The following is an 18,514-nucleotide window of genomic DNA, read 5'->3' on the forward strand; positions in this document are numbered from 1 at the left end:
CAAAGCTTCAAAATCAAGGTGACAGGCATAAAGAAAAACCTCTCCCTTCTCATTACTTTGGGGTGGAAGCAGCTGCAATGACTAGCAGTAAACAAACGGAGTTTCTATTTGGTGGTATCCTGAGCATTTTCATTACAGGGCTGTCTGTCTTTACTCTGTTTTCATAGTTTTTGGTTGTGGCTTTTTTCTTCCTGTTCTCTATCTTTTCACACTCTGCCTTTATGATCTCTCCCTTCTCAAACTCTCTCCTCCTTGTTTCCTTTCTGAACTCATTTCCTTCTCTTACTCCCACTTTCTTCATTAATTCTTAAATACCACTTAGTCAGAGCCCTCTTATGCTTCTGCCTTAGTGTTGGTTATACAGAGCATTCTGCCTTTAGTACCTTCTTAATGACCAATTCTAATTCACGGCCATTTAAATGCATTTCTCCACCCAATAATTTCCCAGTGATTTTCCCATTATGGGGGATAAGGTGAGAAAATATAAATGGATCTCTGAGAACCCTTGAAACATAATATGCAGCATTGTAATCAGTGGTGATATCCCTGTGAAATAATACTCTTGTGCTGGCAAAGTTACTGTGCTTGGAAAGTATACCATCAAAATTCAAACTGGCCTGGGAAACAGTGGAGGCAAGTAATTTAGTAATGAGAAAAAGATCAGTATTATGAAACACAACACAGTCTTCTCCCTAGCAAAGTCAAACAATAAAACAAACCTCTCTTTTAGTCAGCCCATTATCCTACTGACATGTACAGTTATGTGCCTGGAACTGGTCAGAAACAAGCTAGAAAAGACATATCCAAAGAGATTCTTAGAGGTCCCTTTGCACTTTTATTTGCTTCCCAGCACCTCCTGATTGAAGAAGAGATAATACAAGGCCTTTTCCCAAGGGCATGTTCTCAAAAGGGCCACTGTTTCTTTCAGGTTATTTGGGGGCACAGGGATATTGCCTTGAATCCTATCAAAATCTACATCCAGAGACGCCTGAATTTCACCCAGTTTTTAAAAAATGCTATAGTATTGGGAAGAAACTCAACTCCTTCAAATTATAACCCTTAAAAAAATAAAAGCTGGCTGGACAGGGTGGCTCATGCCTGTAATCCCAGCACTTTGGAAGGCCGAGAAGGGCGGATCATCTGAGGTCAGGAGTTTGAGACCAGTTTGGCCAACTGAAACACTGTCTCTACTAAATATACAAAAATCAGTTGGGCGTGGTAGCACACGCCTGTGATCCCAGCTACTCGGGAGGCTAAGGCAGGAGATTGCTGGAATCCGGGAGGTGGAGGTTGCAGGGAGCCGAGATCACGCCACTGCACTACTCCAGCCTGGGCAACAGAGCAAGACTCCGTCTCAAAAAAAAAAAAAAAAAAGCAAAGTCAAAGATGATTTTGGTTTTCCAGCTAATCAGTGTCATCTGGGGGGTTTCTTCTGTTGTCACTCCAAGAGCCACAATTAATTCCCAGAATTATGAAAAAGGGCTTTCAGGTATCTAAGCTGAAGTAAAAAACAATTACTAAGGCTCTGACTTTTCTGATATCCTGAAACATGAAATCTATAAATTTACAAAACAGATCGCAATGCTAAACCTTAAAGCAAAGGTAAATAATGATTGTAATAATGTAATAGCAAGCATAGTGAATTTGAAGAGCTATGGTTTTTAAATTGAGTTGGCATGTATTATTTCATTCAAATTTCATAACATCTCCATCAAACAGCATGCATTATCCTTGCTTTTTTTTTTGAGACGGAGTCTCACTCTGTCGCCTAGGCTGGAGTGCAGTGATGCGATCTCGCCTCACTGCAAGCTCCACCTCCCAGGTTCACGCCATTCTCTTGCCTCAGCCTCCTGAGTAGCTGGGACTACAGGCCCCCGCCACCATGCTCGGCTAATTTTTTGTATTTTTAGTAGAGACGGGGTTTCACCGTGTTAGCCAGGATGGTTTTCATCTCCTGACCTCATGATCCATCCTACTTGGCCTCCCAAAGTGCTGGGATTATGGCGTGAGCCACGGCGCCTGGCTGCATTATCCTTGTTTTACAGCTATTAAGTGACTTGTACAAAGTCAGATGGCTTAAATAAGTGATTTCCATTATGTAATGAATTCTATCTACCCACTCAAGCTGCTCCCCTAATATCTGCTTTCTTAGGTCACCAGATTTCTTGAAAGAGTAATCTATTCTTGCTGACTTTATTTCCTCATATATTTTATTCATTTTCCAATCTTGAAAGATTATACTTTTGTTTCTTTATTCTTTTTTTTTTTCCAGACAAGGTCTTGCTCTGTGGCCCAGGATGGAGTGCAGTAGCCAGTGGCACAATCTTGGCTCACTGCAACCTCTGCCTCCTGGGCTCAAACGATACTCCTACCCCAGCCTCCCGAGTAGGTGGGACTACAGGCACACGCTAGCATGCCTGGCTAATTTTTGTATTTTTGGTGGAGACAGGGTTTCACTATGTTGCCCAGGCTGGTCTCAAACTCCTGAGCTCAAGGGATCCATACACCTTAGCCTCCCAAAGTGTTGGGATTACAGGTGTGAGCCACTGTACCCTGCCACTATCTATTATTGTTAAAAGATCACAATGACCTATAAGGTATCATAGGACTCTCAGCTGATTCTTAAATATCATTAATGAATAAAATTTTGATGAATTCCAAGGATTTGTTTGGTCCTTATCCTTCCTTATTCCTGACTCCAACTCACTCTTGAAATACTTTCCTTCCTCTTTGTTACTCCGTACTATCATAAAGATTAAACTAGGCATCACCTCATCTTTTAAGATCCTATTCAAGTGATAATCCTTTGTTGTTGTTGTTGTTGTTGTTGAGATGGAGTCTCCCTCTGTCGTACACGCTGGAGTGCGGTGGCATGATTTCGGCTCACTGCAACCTCCACCTGGGTTCAAGCGATTTTCCTGCCTCAGCCCCTCGAGTAGCTTGGATTACAAGCGTGCAACACCACACCCAGATAATTTTTGTATTTTTAGTAGAGACACGGTTTCACCATTTTGGCCAGGCTGGTTTCCAACTCCTGACTTCAAGTGATCCGCCCGCCTCGGCCTCCCAAAGTTCTGGGATTACGGGCATGAGCCACCGCGCCCAACCTCAAGTGATAATTCTTGAAGTCTTCCACAACACCCCTAGTAGTAGTCATCCTTTCTCTGAGTTTCCACAGCACTTGATACTACTAGGCACTTCACACATTGTATTCTGATTGTTATGGTCTCTTTCTCTCTCCCTTATATAAGTTATTTGGTCATGGAAACTGGTTTATCATTTTCTTTTTTTGAGATGGAGTTTCACTTTTGTTGCCCAGGCTAGAGTGCAATGGCATGATCTCAGCTCACTGCAACCTCTTCCTCCCGGGTTTAAGCGATTCTGTCTCAGCCTCCCGAGTAGCTGGGATTACAGGCACATGCTACCACGCCCGGCTCATTTTTGTATTTTTAGTGGTGACAGGGTTTCATCCTATTGGTCAGGCTGGTCTCCAACTCCTGACCTCAGGTGATCCACCCGCCTTGGCCTCCCAAAATGCTGGGATTACAGGCGTAAGCCACTGCGCCTGGCCTGGTTTATTATTTTCTATCTCTTTGGTTTAGGAGATGATATACCACGTACAGATTCTGTTAACAAATGTCTGAATGAATGGCCAGTAAGTGGCAGCACTATGACCAGAACGCAGCTCTTCTGGTTCCCTTGTCTTTGCTTCTTAGGCAGAAGATGGCTCAAAAGAAATGAAGGCTTACAGTTACATTTCTCACTTCCTATTTCATGAAAATGCTGAATCTCAGATTTAGTCCCTTTTTCTTAATCTTTATCAGTGACCTGGTGAAGAACTATACTTTTCACACAGAGTAGTCACGTAGGTAGCAGTGCCACACATGGCATAGTTATGACTATCCTACAATTTGCTCTCTTTCACACACATACACACACACACATATATACACACAGATACATACATATACACACACACAGATATGTATATATACACATACACACACACACACATACACACACACATATATATAGTTTGTAGAGATGGAGTCTTGCTCCGTTGCCCAGGCTGGAATGAAGAGACACAATCATAGCTCACTGTAGCCTCGAATTCCTGAGCTCAAGTGATCCTCCTGCCTCAGCCTCCTGAATAGCTGGGACCACAGATGGGACCACATTTTTTAACAGAGAATCACAGAAAAGGAAATAGTCTGTTAGATTCTTATTTCAATCCACAAATACTTAATGGACCTTTTAAACAAACCCTAAATGCATAATAACACTCTGTAACAGGAATCCTCAAGTTGGTTCTATAAGCTACCCACAATATACTTTCACCTGATATTTTTCACAGATGATTAAGGAAAAGGTTTCAGGATGAAACTGAAATAAGCTGGTCACAAGGTAGCCTTGTGTATTCTGAACAATGCCAAGAAATGTTTGTTTATCCACGTTAGTATCCAAGACTTTTTCACTTTTTTTTTTTTCTATTAACGAGATTATCTGAATTGCTCATCTGAAAACAACTTCACCATGGGATAAATTTTGTGTTACTTTATTGGATAAAACTATATGGACACAATCTTGTGCTTATCAGACTTGAGTGACAACCTCCTATGTTTGATCATCACTGAAGTTGCTAATCAGACCCCTATGAGTAGCCATCTCTTGACTACAGAGGCCGATGTTTAAGAGGACTGTGCTTAAGATGAAAAAAATACAAAAACAAGAATATATCCACCTGCTGCTTAAGTATTTTCTGGAAAATGTATTTTTTTCCTCTGGTAACTCTTAATTGTTAAAAAATTCATTATCTTGGGCTAAACCCTGGCCCCTGTGTCTGGTGAATTGAGGGAAAAAAATAATATAGGGGACATGACCACATTAGAAGAGGATAATTTTCAACTGAAAAATAAATGTGGCTGTGACTTAAACACTGAGAAAAGGGCTGGGCATGGTGGCTTATGCCTGTTAATTCCAGCACTTTGGGAGGCCAAGGCAGTCAGATCACTTGAGCCCAGGAGTTCAAGACCAGCCTGGGCAACATGGCAAAATCTGGTCTCTAAAAAAATAACAAAAATTGGCTGGGCGTGGTGGCTCACTCCTGTAATCCCAGCACTTTGAAAAGCCGAGATGGGTGGATTGCCTGAGGTCAGGAGTTCGAGACCAGTCTGGCCAACATGGTGAAACCCCGTCTCTACTAAAAATACAAAAATTAGCCGGGTGTGGTGGCAGGTGCCTGTAATCCCAGGTACTCGGGAGGCTGAGGCAGGAGAATTGCTTGAACCTGGGAGGCAGAAGTTGCAGTGAGTTGAGATCGCGCCATTGCATTCCAGCCTGGGTGACAAGAGCGAGACTTTGTTTCAAAAAAAAAAAAAAAAAAAAAAAAACCCACAAAAATTAGCCAGGCATGATAGTGTGCGCCTGTAGTCCCAGTTATCTGAGAGGCTGAGGTGGGAGGATCACTTCAGCCTAGGAGGTTAAGGCTGCAGTGAGCTAAGAATTTTTTTTTTTTTTTTTTTGGCACAACTTCTGCCTCCTGGGTTCAAGTGATTCTTGTGCCTCAGCCTCCCAAATAGCTTCTGTGGGGTTTGCCACGTTGGCCAGGCTGGTCTTGAACTCCTGACCTCAAGTGATCTGCCCACCTAGGCCTCCCAAAGTGCTGGGATTACAGGCATAAGACACCTCACTCAGCCAAGCTGAGAAAAATTTAAAACTCAAAATTAATAATACAACAACAAAAGAATAAATTCTCCAGAGAGGCACCATGGTATACCGTAGAAAAGATGGACTTTTAAAAGACAAAACAAGGCTTAAATTAAGGTTCTGCCTTCATTTAAGTCACTGCCTTGTCGATCCTCAATTCCTTAATCTATAAAGTGAGGCTAACAATGAATAGGGTTGTTGTGATAACGCAGTAATATATCAAAGTTCTTTAAAAACCGAAAAGCAGTATAGAATTATGAGATATTACTAGGCCACCCCCTTTCTTTTTGTGGCTATATTTACAGTGTTAATTTATATTAGAGCTATTCAGGTTTCATTCTCTAAATGTTATCTAAATTCAAAGGCAATAATTGCTCTCCTTGATTCTGAATCAGTTGTATCCACAATGCACTAAACCAAACACTTCAATACTGAGTGTCTAAGAGTTGTGTCAAAAACAAAAAAGAAATAATCAGGTCACAAAAAAACATTTTGCCTATTTTAGGTGTAGAACACATCTCAATATAAACATTTGCTGAAAAGAGTACTGGTTAAGTAAGAGAGGCTGTCACCAAATCAAAGAATTGTAGTGCTGGAAAAGGATTTGAGTATTTCTGGAGATCATCTACCGTAATACACATTTGATACATACAAAATTTCCCTCTGCAACACTCGACAGACAGGCATCAATCTGCTGCTTAAAACACTTTCTGGAAAATATCTTTTTTCAGGTAACTCTACTAATTGTTAAAAACTGGCCTAAACTCTGTCACTTGTAATTTCTACCCTCCAAATCTTGTACTTCCTCTGAGAGCTACACAGCAACATTTAATTCTTCATCTTTAGAACAGTTTTTTTTTTTTTTTTTTTTTTTTTAACTTTAGAAGAGAACACTCATGTCCCTTGTCCAGCTCTTTTCATCTTTAGGTTAAACTTCCTTCAGTTCCCCCATTATTGAATGTATGCCATGTTTCAAGTGGCCCTCCTTTGCACCAGCTCCACTTTTCCCTGCCTCCCCTTGCTGTACACTAAACAAGCTCCCATGTGTCCTACAGTGAGACCATCACCTTCTTTGCCATAAACAGTGTGCTTTAATCCAATCCATTGAAATCTTTGTGGATACTGGACTGTAAGAAAATATATTTGCTTTTCTTCCCAGCTCCAAAATTATAAGCAGGTCAAAAGGAAAAAAGAATGCTGCTCTCAAAACTTTGACAATTTGAGTTTTACGCATTCAAGCAATTATTAGAATAGTCAGGCTGCTGGAGAAGATGGTCTTTAAAATTCCTTCTTATGATGCTAGGCTTTAGCTCAGGAATAGGGAGGGATAGATCTATAAGTCAAATCCTCTCATAACATGAGGATTTGTGGATGCAGAATGCTGACAAGTGAGGCCTGGGAGGCAAAACTGAGGTCAACCCTAGTAAGAATCTAGAGCTTCCAAGCCTCAGAACCACTGCTAGTCCTTTATCAAATGTAGTGATGATTACAACTGGAATTCTTCATGAGAGTTTTACCGTGTTCTGTCCCATTTCTCCAGAAGTTACCATAATGTTTCATTATAAACCATATACACAACCCTGGGAAGAAACTTAGAAGGTCAGTAGAAGACTACATAAATATCTAATTATACTCTAACTTCCTTCCAAAAAGCAAAAGCAGGAATGCCTGTTTAAGAATCCTAAGGGCTGGGTGCAGTGGCTCATGCCTGTAATCCCAGCACTTTGGGAGGCCGAGGCGGGTGGATCACAAGGTTAGGAGATTGAGACCATCCTGGCTAACATGATAAAACCCTGTCTCTATTAAAAATACACACACACACAAAATTAGCCAGGTGTGGTGGTGGGTGCCTGTAGTCCCAGCTACTCGGGAGGCTGAGGCAGGAGAGTGGCGTGAGCCGAGATCGCGCCACTGCACTCCACGTTGGGCAACAGAGCGAGACTCCATCTCAAAAAAAAAAAAAGAATCCTAAGACCAGGTATGGAGGCTCATGTCTGTAATCCTAGCATTTTGGGAAGCCAAGGTGGGCAGATCACTTGATCCCAGAAGTTCGAGAGCAGCCTGGGCAACATAGTGAAACCCTTTCTCTACAAAGAAAAAATATGAAAATTAGCTGGGTATAGTGGTGCACACCTGTGGTCCCAGATACTCAGGAGGGTGAGGCAGAGGATCACCTGAGCCTGGGAGGTCAAGGCTGCAGTGGGCTATGATAGCACCAGCCTGGGTGACAGTGAGACCCTGTCACACACACACAAAAAGAATCCTAAGATAATCAATAGGACATTATATTCATTTAATCCATTCAAGATAACAATCAAACTCTCAAGAGTCCATGCATGAGGAAACAAGCTACCAATCACAATCTACATGAAATTGGGCTATATGAGTGGTATATCTGGTTGCTTTCCAAGACTTTGGGTTGATAGACAAAAACTATATTATGGGAAATAATAAACCTCAAATTCATTTTTAATGTTTGGCCAAGGCAACTGTACTAGGGAATACTGACATTCAAGAGAAGTTCTACAGTCGACTTTTCTTAATACGTCGACCATTCTTATTCTTTATTTTAAGTGAGTAAATAGAAGATGTAAAGCCAACTAGTTTTTGGTTGGAAGCAAAGTCAAGGATCAAGGTACTACGAGAAAGAAGATACATGGATTCCAGGACCCAACTATGGGAGAAGAAATGTAAGAACACAAGTGAAAGGTGCTTTCAGAAACCTTCTGAGCCCAAACTCTTTTTGCTAACCTGCCATAAATTAGAATGAGATTCATTTTCTAGACAAGATAAACATGAGGTATACATCAATGCCTATTGAATCATTTATTCAGAGGCAAAACGGGAATACCATAGTTTTTTTCAGTAGGAAAATATAACTAGAATGAAGGCATCAGTTATATCTCAGAGAAATAAGTGGCTTTACAATCATATTAACACTATTATCATTATTATTATTATTATTATTATTGAGATGGAGTCTCTGTTGCCCAGGCTGGAGTGCAGTGGCGTGATCTCGGCTCACTGCAACCTCCACCTCCCAGGTTCGAGCGATTCTCCTGCCTCAGCCTCCCGAGTAGCTGGGATTACAGGTGCACACCACTATGCCTGACTAATTTTGTATTTTTAGTAGAGATGGGATTTCACCATGTTGGCCAGGCTGGTCTTGAACGCCCAAACTCAGGTGATGCACCCACCTCAGCCTCCCAAAGAGCTGGGATTACAGGCATAAGCCACCACACCCGGCCTGTCATTATTATTAGTAATTATTAATAAAATGAATGGCGGCAGATATTACTATATGCCAGGCACTAAACCAAACATTTTTTATGCAGTTTCATTTAATTCTCAAAACAACCCTCTGATGATATGAGATACAGATGCTGAGGCTCAGAGCCTAAACCTTGGAAGTGAGCCCATACTCTAAACCATCATGCTATATGCTCTACTGCAGTTATGTGTAAACATTTGATAGATACCAATTACGTTCTATAGACACTATACACACATATAAACCAAATGAGAGTGCCCCTTTCCTTCAATGTTGTGAACACTGAATATTCTTACTTATTTATTTTTTTTTGAGACTGAGTCTCTCTCTGTCACCCAGGCTAGAGTGCAGTGGTGCAATCTTGGCTCATTGCAACCTTGGCCTCCCAGGTTCAAGTGATTCTTCTGCCTCAGACACCCTAATAGCTGGGATTACAGCTGTCCACACCATGCCCAGCTATTTTTTGTATTTTTAGTAGAGACGAGGTTTCCTCGCATTGGCCAGGCTGGCCTCGAACCCCTGACCTCAAGTAATCTGCCCGCCTTGGCCTCCCAAAGTGCTGGGATTACAGGTGTGAGCCACTGTGCCTGGCATCTTTTTTTTTAAAAATAAATTTTTATGTATTTTTTTTTGAGACAGTTTCACTCTGTAGCTCAGGCTGGAGTGCAGTGGTGTGATCTCAGCTCACTGCAACTCCTGCCTTCTGGGTTCAAGCGATTGTTTTGCCTCTGCCTCTTGAGTAGCTGGGATTACAGGCGTGTGCCACTATGTTTGGCTAATTTTTTGTATTTTTAATAGAGAGGGGGTTTTGCTATGTTGGGCAGGCTGGTCTCAAACTCTCGGCCTCAAGTGATCTGCCCACCACGGCCTCCCAAAAGTATTGGGATTACAGGCATGAACCACAATGCAGCCTATTTTCAGAGTAGTCTAGCTCTCGCCCAGAGCTGGAGTGCTGTGTGGGATCTCAGCTCACTGCAAACTCCATACTCGTTCGCCGTTCCTGCCACCTCATGTCCCAGAGTAGCTGGGACTACAGGCCATACTGTGACTAGTTTTTTGTTTTTAGTAGAGACGGGGTTCACCGTGTCAGCCAGGATAGTCCTTGGTCTCCTGGCCTCAGTAGATCAAAGCCCGTCTCCGGCTTCCAAGGTGCTGCAGGATTACAGGCAGGCCACCCACGCCCGAGCCTTTTTTTTAATTTTTTATTTTCCATACAGGTACCACTCTCAGGATTATCATATATTATCGTGTTTTTAAATTTGTGTCAATTAATTGGGAATAAAGAGATAGTCTATTATTATTATTATTTTAGACAAGGTCTCACTCTGTTACCCTGGTTGGAATGCAGTGGGGCACAATCTTGGCTCACTGCGACCTCCACCTCCCAGGCTCAGGTGATCCCCTCACCTCAGCCTCCCAGTAGCTGGGACCACAAGTATGCGCCACCACACCTGGCTAATTTTTGTGTGCGCTTTTTTTTTTTTTTTTTTTTTTTGTAGAGGCAGGGTCTTGCCATGTTGCCCAGGCTGGTCTCAAACTTCTAGGCTCAAGCTATCCGCCCACCTCGGCCTCCCAAAGTGCTGGGATTACAGGCATGAGCCACTGCACCTGGCAGATAGTCTATTTTTTTTTTTTTTTGAGACGGAGTCTCGCTCTGTCTCCCAGGCTGGAGTGCAGTGGCCGGATCTCAGCTCACTGCAAGCTCCGCCTCCCGGGTCCACGCCATTCTCCTGCCTCAGCCTCCCGAGTAGCTGGGACTACAGGCGCCCGCCACCTCACCCGGCTAGTTTTTTTTTGTATTTTTTAGTAGAGACGGGGTTTCACCGTGTTAGCCAGGATGGTCTCGATCTCCTGACCTCATGATCCACCCGTCTCGGCCTCCCAAAGTGCTGGGATTACAGGCTTGAGCCACCGCGCCCGGCCGATAGTCTATTATTTTAACAAGGTTGAGCATTTCCTCATTTATTCATTGGTCATCTGCTTTTTTCTTCTAGGAACTGCTTGTTCATATCCTTTGTCCATTTGGAGTTAAATGCTTATCGTATTGATTTGTAGGCAGCCATTTATATTCTGGATATTATAATATCTGAAGTATAAATAAATGTATTAAATAAATAAATGGAGACAATAAGCTAATATTTAAAAAAAGCTACATTACTACTCTATATCTTATACCAAAGAAAATTCCAGATGGATTAAAGATAATGAAATCATAAAAGCATAATTCCTTCTCATGGAAGTCTGTCAGTTTCTTGTTAATTTAATAAAGTAATATTTTTATGTTGATGAAAAAGCTATTCAAATAGGCAAAACAGTGGATACAGACCATACTAGAAAGCTAGTATAAGAGTACTGTGACAAATGCTGGGCGCGGTGGCTCACGCCTGTAATCCCAGCACTTTGGGAGGCCTGAGGTCAGGAGTTTGAGACTAGTCTGGCCAACACAGAGAAACCCCGTCTCTACTAAAAATACAAAAATTAGCCGGGCGTGGTGGTGGGTGCCTGTAATCCCTGCTACTTGGGAGGCTGAGGCGGGAGAATCGCTTGAACCCGGAAGGCAGAAGTTACAGTGAGTTGACATCGCATTATTGCACTCCAGCCTGGGCAACAACAGTGAGACTCCATCTCAAAAAAAAAAAAAAAAAAAAGAGTACTGTGACAAATCTGTCAGTGAAAATAACTGAAATTAATTATCTTTGGAAATCATAAACATGGTAAATCTATTATTAAGTGAACAAAGTAAGTTACAAAGTGATATTTACTATTCCATTTTTATAAAAAACACATTAAAAATTAGCTACATTAGAAGGCTATATTAAATAATACTTACAAAAGTGACTCTAGGTAGCTGGAGTTCGTAATAGGAAAATTAAATAGAATTTTAAAAAATGCATTGCTTTTGAAGATATTCCTTTTACACAGACATAAAGCTGGTTAGCTTCTGGAAAGAAGGGACTGTAAGTCATTCATTTTTGTATCCTTCAAGTGTAGAGTGCCCTATACATAACAGTCACCCAACAGACCTTTGTTGAAGAAAAGAAACGGGAAACGTGGGATTTACAAACATCAATCTCTATGTCAGCTGCTAAAATCAAATCCAAAATATTTGCAGGAGAATCATATTGTTCCCCAAGTAACATTTCATTCATAACATTAATTTACAATTAGGAAATGTTATGCTTTTAACAAACAAGAAAGAAATGCAAGGTTCTTAATGTGTATGACAGCCTTGCATTTCTTGAGAGGTAGTATAGCGCCACAGTCCAGTATAGCTCTTAAACCACTATCCTATATTACCTTTTATGGATCTAGGGATCCAGGAAAATACAAATTCAAACAAGGTATCATATGTTGTCCAAACTGGCAAAAATAAAAAAGATTGACCTAGTCAACGTGGAAAACTGAGTACTATCAACACTGTTGGTGGGAGATCATAATGGTGCTCTTTTTGTAGTGATAAACTCTTCTCACAAAAACAGATACTCTGAAAGAGGTAGGGTGAGATGGGGTGAAGGTGATATGAGAATAAAATCTTGTAAGATTTTGTTTTTGAAACAACTGATGGCAAATACAAAGGCTTATACTGAATTCACTCAGACCATGCCTGATTTATGCATCACTCTTACGGAGTATCTTTAAATTTTTTTTTTTTAGAGTTGGGGGTCTCACTATGTTGGCCAGGTTGGTCTTGAGCTCCTAGCCTTGAGCCATCCTCCCACCTAGGCCTCCCAAAGTGCTGGGATTACAGGTGTGAGCACCATGCCCAGCCAAGTCCTCATGTTTCTATCTACTATGGGCATATGGCAAGCTTCTATGTGAATAAAAGGGGCACAAATATCTATAGGGACCTTAAACATACATATTATGTTAGTCACAGACCAATCCTATTGTAAACTATACTAAATCACATCATAAAGCTATAATAATTCAACCAAATGTGTATAGGCACAAGAAGAGACAAATAGATCAATGAAACAGAAATAATCAAAAAATAAACCTACGTCTTATGAAAATTTAGTATATGACAAGGATGGCATTTCAAAACAGTGAGGAAAAGACGGACTTACTACTTAGTACTGGAACTACTGGCTATTCAAACAGCAGAAGTACTTAGATATCTACCATATACCAAATGTATAAATACGTTCCAGGTGGATTAAAGAGCTAAACATTAAAAAGAGAAGAAAAGATAGGATATTTAGTTAATCTTGGGATAAGAAAGATCTTTTTAAACAAGATACAAAATGCAAAAGCCAGACGGCAAATATTAATAAACTTGAGGCCAGGCACAGTGGCTCATGCCTGTAGTCCCAGCACTTTGGGAACAGAGGTCAGGCGGATCACGAGGTCAGGAGTTTGAGGACAGCTTTGCCAACATGGTGAAACCCATCTCTACTAAAAATACAAAAATTAGCCGGGCATGATGGCATGTGCCTGTAATCCCAGCCACTCAGGAGGCTGAGGCAGGAGAATTGCTTGAACCTGGGAAGCGGAGGTTGCAGTGAGCCAAGATTGTGCCACTGCACTCCAATGTGGGCAACAGACCAAGACTTCACCTCAAACAAATAAAATAAATTTGAAATGACAATTTTAGAATTCTGTTCAACAAAAAAGGAGACAATACATTGAAAGAAAATATTTGCAAAATATATAATAGGCAAAGGATTGATATTACAATATGTAAAGAACATCTACAAATAAGAAAAACAATTTAATAGTAAAATGGGCAAAAACAAAATTAACAATTTACAGAAGAAAAAGAAATGGCCAAATAGAGGAGATGTGCAACTTATCTAATAACAACAAGAATAACACTAGCTAAAGCATAATGCTTACTGTAGATCAGGTGCTTTTCTAAATGCTTTAGATATCAACTCATTTACTCTCAAAGCCCCATGCGATAGGTAGTATACTATTATTTTCTGCATTTTACAGATAAGAAAATTGAGGCGAGGTTAAAGCAGTTGCTCAGGGACACACAACTAGGAGTGCAGGGCTGGAATTCCAATGCAGGCAGTATAGCGACATAGTCCAGTATAGCTCTTAACCACTATGCTACATTACCTTTTCATGGATGTAGGGATCCCAGGAGAATACCAATTAAAACTATATATCATTTGTTATCTAAACTGGCAAACAAAAAAGACTGACCTAGTCAACGTGGAAAACTGAGTACTATCAACACTGTTGGTGGGAGAACATAATGGTGCTCTTTTTGTAGTGATAAACTATTCTTACAGAAAGAGATACTCTGAAAGAAAGTTCAGAAGGCCGGGCGCGGTGGCTCAAGCCTGTAATCCCAGCACTTTGGGAGGCCGAGACGGGCGGATCACGAGGTCAGGAGATCGAGACCATCCTGGCTAACACGGTGAAACCCCGTCTCTACTAAAAAATACAAAAAACTAGCCGGGCGAGGTGGCGGGCGCCTGTAGTCCCAGCTACTCGGGAGGCTGAGGCAGGAGAATGGCGGGAACCCGGGAGGCGGAGCTTGCAGTGAGCTGAGATCCGGCCACAGCACTCCAGCCTGGGCGACAGAGCGAGACTCTGTCTCAAAAAAAAAAAAAAAAAAAAAAAAAAAGAAAGTTCAGAAAATCTATTTACCCAATAAAAGGTGGACAATAGTCAGTTTCTTATTAAAACATTAATTTTACTTTTTCCTGAAGGTAGTAGCATATCTTAACATTCCTGCTTTTCTTTTCCCTCTTACTCCACAAATGCCCAATAAAGGCTACCAGAGGATGAGCACGCCACTGCTCTCATGCTAACTTTTTGATGTGGCTGCTTCCCTGGTGCTTCAGGATTTAATCAGCTCAGGTCAAGCTTTCCCCGAAAGCCTGTTTCTGGATGCACTAACATCACTGAATCGGTTGATTCGCTTTTCCTTCTAGTGGGCTGACACAGATTCTGCTTTCTGAAACTCTTTTCCGTATTTGTCTCTTATCCTCTTTCTTAACAGGTTCAAGAGCCAAGACTGAGGGTGAGAAGCTCAAACTTTTCTGCTTTGTTCAAAAGCCATTAAAAAGGTATTTCTTCTTTTCAGCAATATGGTATTTCCAATCAGATGAAAAGGTTGCTTCTGAAATCTCTCAGTTCTCCTTAGTTTCTGGTTTACTGCTTACACAGCATGTTAAGTAACAATATTATTACATTGTTACATGTTAAGTAATAATACAAATTACTTGAGGGAAAAATAAAATTCATGTCATAGCTTTTCCAGCACTTCAGTCATCCCTATATACCTATATGATCCATTATGGAGAGAAACACAGAAAGGCACATGGAGCTCTAAAGAGGCTGCTACTAAATCACTACATAAAAGTACTGAAACTTTATCATGAATGGTAGTATGCAAAGGTGATACAGCCTTTAGGTTTTTTAAAAAGCATAGATCAATTTTCACTTGAAAAATCTCACTTGTACATCCAAAACTTCCTTTTTGCACTGTGGTCTAAAATGTATTACCAACTTGGTTTCTGATTATAGCAAAGCAATTAAATTTTGCAAGGGTGACATGGACATTGTGAAAACACAACAGAATATCAAGAAAACAGTGCTTTACTAAACCTCCAAGGGAGGAGTCCTAAAGCGGTGACTACCTTTTCACTGAGGGAGCAATTTAAGAACGTTCCGTACTATAGATTACAGACAGGATGTATGAAGAGATTAAAGTCGGCAGGAGAATGGAAAATTTGAATATACAAGTTTGCATTTTTTCATCTGCATCATATGGTGACAGACTAACAGACTCCACGAAAACACAAAGCTTCCTTACCACATTGAGGAGAGGTTGCAAGAGCGGCATCACAACAGGCCCGAGGCAATGATTTCTCTACCCCACTCTATCCTACCGTGGCCCCAGCGACATCACACTATTGCTGGACAGCTCCACCACAGCTAGGCATTAACCGCACCAACAGGAGCGAGCAAAGACACCTCGGCTTCCTTGGAGCCCCAGCGCGAGGCACCCCACACCTAAGCCTATGGTCCTCGTGTTGCTGGAAAGGAAACTGAGGCGCTGAGGGGGAAGCAGTGACCAATGCCTCAGAGGACCAAGAGTGTTAAGACGAGGTTGATCTCGGACTTCTCTTTCCCCACCTCCCCCAACTACTCTAGCCCTGGAAGAAGCCACAAGTTTGGAAGAGAAGTTGTGGAAACCAGACGAGGGTGGGGTGCGGTTCGGTGGGGGCCCTGAGAGAGTTTTAAAAGCACTGGTATTTGTCCCACACAAGGTCGCCCGCTCCAAGTCACTGTTCCCCGCTCCTCGGGTAGGCTTATAGCCAAAGAGGCTTCTAGACTTCAAGATCAGCCCACCGCGCCCCCTCAGCCCTTCCCTGCGGGCCGCAGCCCCCTCCCGGCCTCTGTGTCCCGGCCGGGGATTGGAACCCAGCCGGTCTCTCCGACAGCGTTTGCAACGCCCGGCACCTCTCGCAGCCCAGTACCCCAGGCTCTTCCGTCCCCACCCGCCACCCCCTGGGGCTCCCGTCAACGTCCCCTTCCTCCCTCAGGACGCCCCTGGGGGCGCTTCTCGCGCCTGGTCCCGCCGGGTGCTCGGCACGCTTTTCCTTTCCTCTCCCCTCCCGCGGCCCTTCTTCCGTGGGGCCCACCTGGCGCGGCCCCCGCCCCCGGCCAGTCTCCTCAGTGAGCAACCGCCTCCCAAGTCCTCCCGGCCCCGCCCCGCTCCCGGGCGGATACAGTTTGAAGCCCCTCAGGATCTCCCTGGCCCGCTTGTCCTTGTCTGACATGATGCGGCGCTCGCCGCCCGCGGCTTTCTCACTCTGGTCGGCGGAGCCTCGCAGACGGTGCCCAGGAGCCGAGGATGGAGCCGCAGCCCAGCTTGGAGACCTCGGGCGAGCAGCCGCAGCGGCCAGACCAGGACCGGCCTCTCTCTCCCCTCAGCTCCCGCTCCTGATCCCTTCTCCTTCCCCCTAGCCTCGCAGTGCCCTCCTGGAAGCAATGGAAAGCCAGCTTTGGCGATTGGCATCCCAACCAGCCAGTAGGAGCGCGCTGCGCCTTCGCAGGGGGACTGTTAACGTCAATGGGAAGGGCCCTCCCCGGGAAGTCCCATAGGACACAATATTCATCTGGTGTTATTGCCTAGAGTTTGTCCCAGCGGAGTGTTGGCTTCGGATCTGCAGAGGCTTTAGGGACCTGCTCCCGCAGCTGAGCACACTAGCCATTCGAGACGGCAGCTGGTTGCACTGTGCTACGCGACAGAGACTATATTTCCCAGCATTCCAGCGGCGCACTCGGGGGACTACAGATCCCAGCGCACCACAAAGAGGTCCGGAGACTACAAATCCCAGCATCTGCACTCGGTTCCTCTGTAACTTACACTCCAGTGTGCCGCGCAGTGTGCGCAAATTCACAAACCCGCCCGCTGAGTTGGTGGTTTCGGAATCCCGAGACTTGAAACCCAGCGGGAAGACCCTTCTCACCGTCAAAAGAAGATGACAGCCCGCAGAGAGTTAACTTCTGTTTACGTGGAACTCAGACATCTTCTGCAAATCATGGTAAGGCTGCTAACAACAAACAAAAACACTGATTAAACCGTGAAAGATAACAAAATGACTTCTTCAAATCGTGCTTGTTGGTCTGAGGCGCCTTTTACGTGTTTTTCAGGGGTTTTTGCTGTATTCCTGCTTTGGACCGGGAGAGCTATGGATTGTATACTCAGAATATCAAAACATAAAGGGACTTTGCTAATCTACCCCGTTGTTACGTATGAGGAAATTGAGGCCCAGAGAGGCGAAGGGATTGGCCACAGATTACAGCAAGTTCGGGCAGAGTTAGAATTCAGCCCTAAGTCGGCTGACTTGCAGTCTGGACTCTTTGCACCACACTAAGGAGGTGATATTTTTAGCAGCATAGCAATGTGAATTATTCTCCTTGAACAGTTTTCCTATCCAGTGTTGAAACACCCAGAATTAGGTAGCATTTATTTGGTGGATTTCTTTCAAGTGAGGGAGTGTGATATTTATTTTCAGCCTAGGTAGGACTTGGTGTTTTGTTTTTTGCCACTCAAGGTGACATTTAATGTGATTTCAGGAAGTAGGTAAAATTGCAGTGTGAGCCACGGTTTCCTTGGAAACCTCCTCTGTCCTTCTCTTGGCCTTCCTTCCTCTGCCTGTCCCCTCTTTCACCCATCTGGGAACTCACCCAATTTTTTCTTCCATGTAATTCAATAAATATCTTTTCAGCCTGTTATTTGTCAGGCACTGAGTGGGTAAAAGGTGAAGGACATGGTCACTGCCACCAGGAAGATAAACATCTATTTAGGGAAATAAGGAGACTCCACTGAGATTCAAGATGGAGTGTGATAAAATGGCATAAAAGAAACGACATCAGAATGCTAAGGAGGCCCTGATGAAAAGGTTAGTTGCAGCTGGCAAAACTTTAATGGAGAAGGTAGCATTTGGACTTGAAGTTTTTTTCCATGTTAAAAAAGTTTTTTTTTTTTTTTAATGAGATGTGACATACAGTATGGGAACAATTTTTGCATAGGTATACACCCTTGTCCCCACTACCCAAATCAAGATA

At 42.9% G+C, this 18,514-nt stretch overlaps 2 protein-coding genes across 11 annotated transcripts in view; one reads left to right on the top strand and one right to left on the bottom strand.

Annotated features, from left to right (window-relative positions):
- The window catches only part of PDE6D (phosphodiesterase 6D), a 57,985-nt gene extending 40,817 nt beyond the window's left edge, over positions 1-17,168 (bottom strand). For 3 of the 4 annotated variants that reach the window (XM_009183318.4, XM_003908080.5, XM_017947073.3), the window contains exon 1: positions 16,670-17,168. In XM_009183318.4, coding sequence (XP_009181582.1) covers positions 16,670-16,719 — 50 coding nt within the window. In that variant the 5' untranslated portion in view covers positions 16,720-17,168. Of the gene's footprint in view, positions 1-15,749; positions 16,622-16,669 lie in introns of those variants that run through there. The other variant, XM_017947074.3, reaches the window with a different exon arrangement.
- A 111-nt stretch (positions 17,169-17,279) lies between these two features.
- The window catches only part of COPS7B (COP9 signalosome subunit 7B), a 28,128-nt gene continuing 26,893 nt past the window's right edge, over positions 17,280-18,514 (top strand). The window contains exons 1-2 of one of the 7 annotated variants that reach the window (XM_021924126.2): positions 17,376-17,487; positions 17,597-17,824. Coding sequence is in view for 4 of the 7 variants with exons in the window: in XM_009183315.4 (XP_009181579.2) it covers positions 17,425-17,487 (63 nt within the window). In the remaining 3 variants the exon portion in view is untranslated. The other 6 variants (XM_009183308.4, XM_021924124.2, XM_009183315.4 and 3 more) reach the window with 6 other exon arrangements.

This window comes from Papio anubis, chromosome 10 (genome assembly GCF_008728515.1).
Source record: "Papio anubis isolate 15944 chromosome 10, Panubis1.0, whole genome shotgun sequence".
Classification (NCBI taxonomy): Eukaryota; Metazoa; Chordata; class Mammalia; order Primates; family Cercopithecidae; genus Papio; species Papio anubis.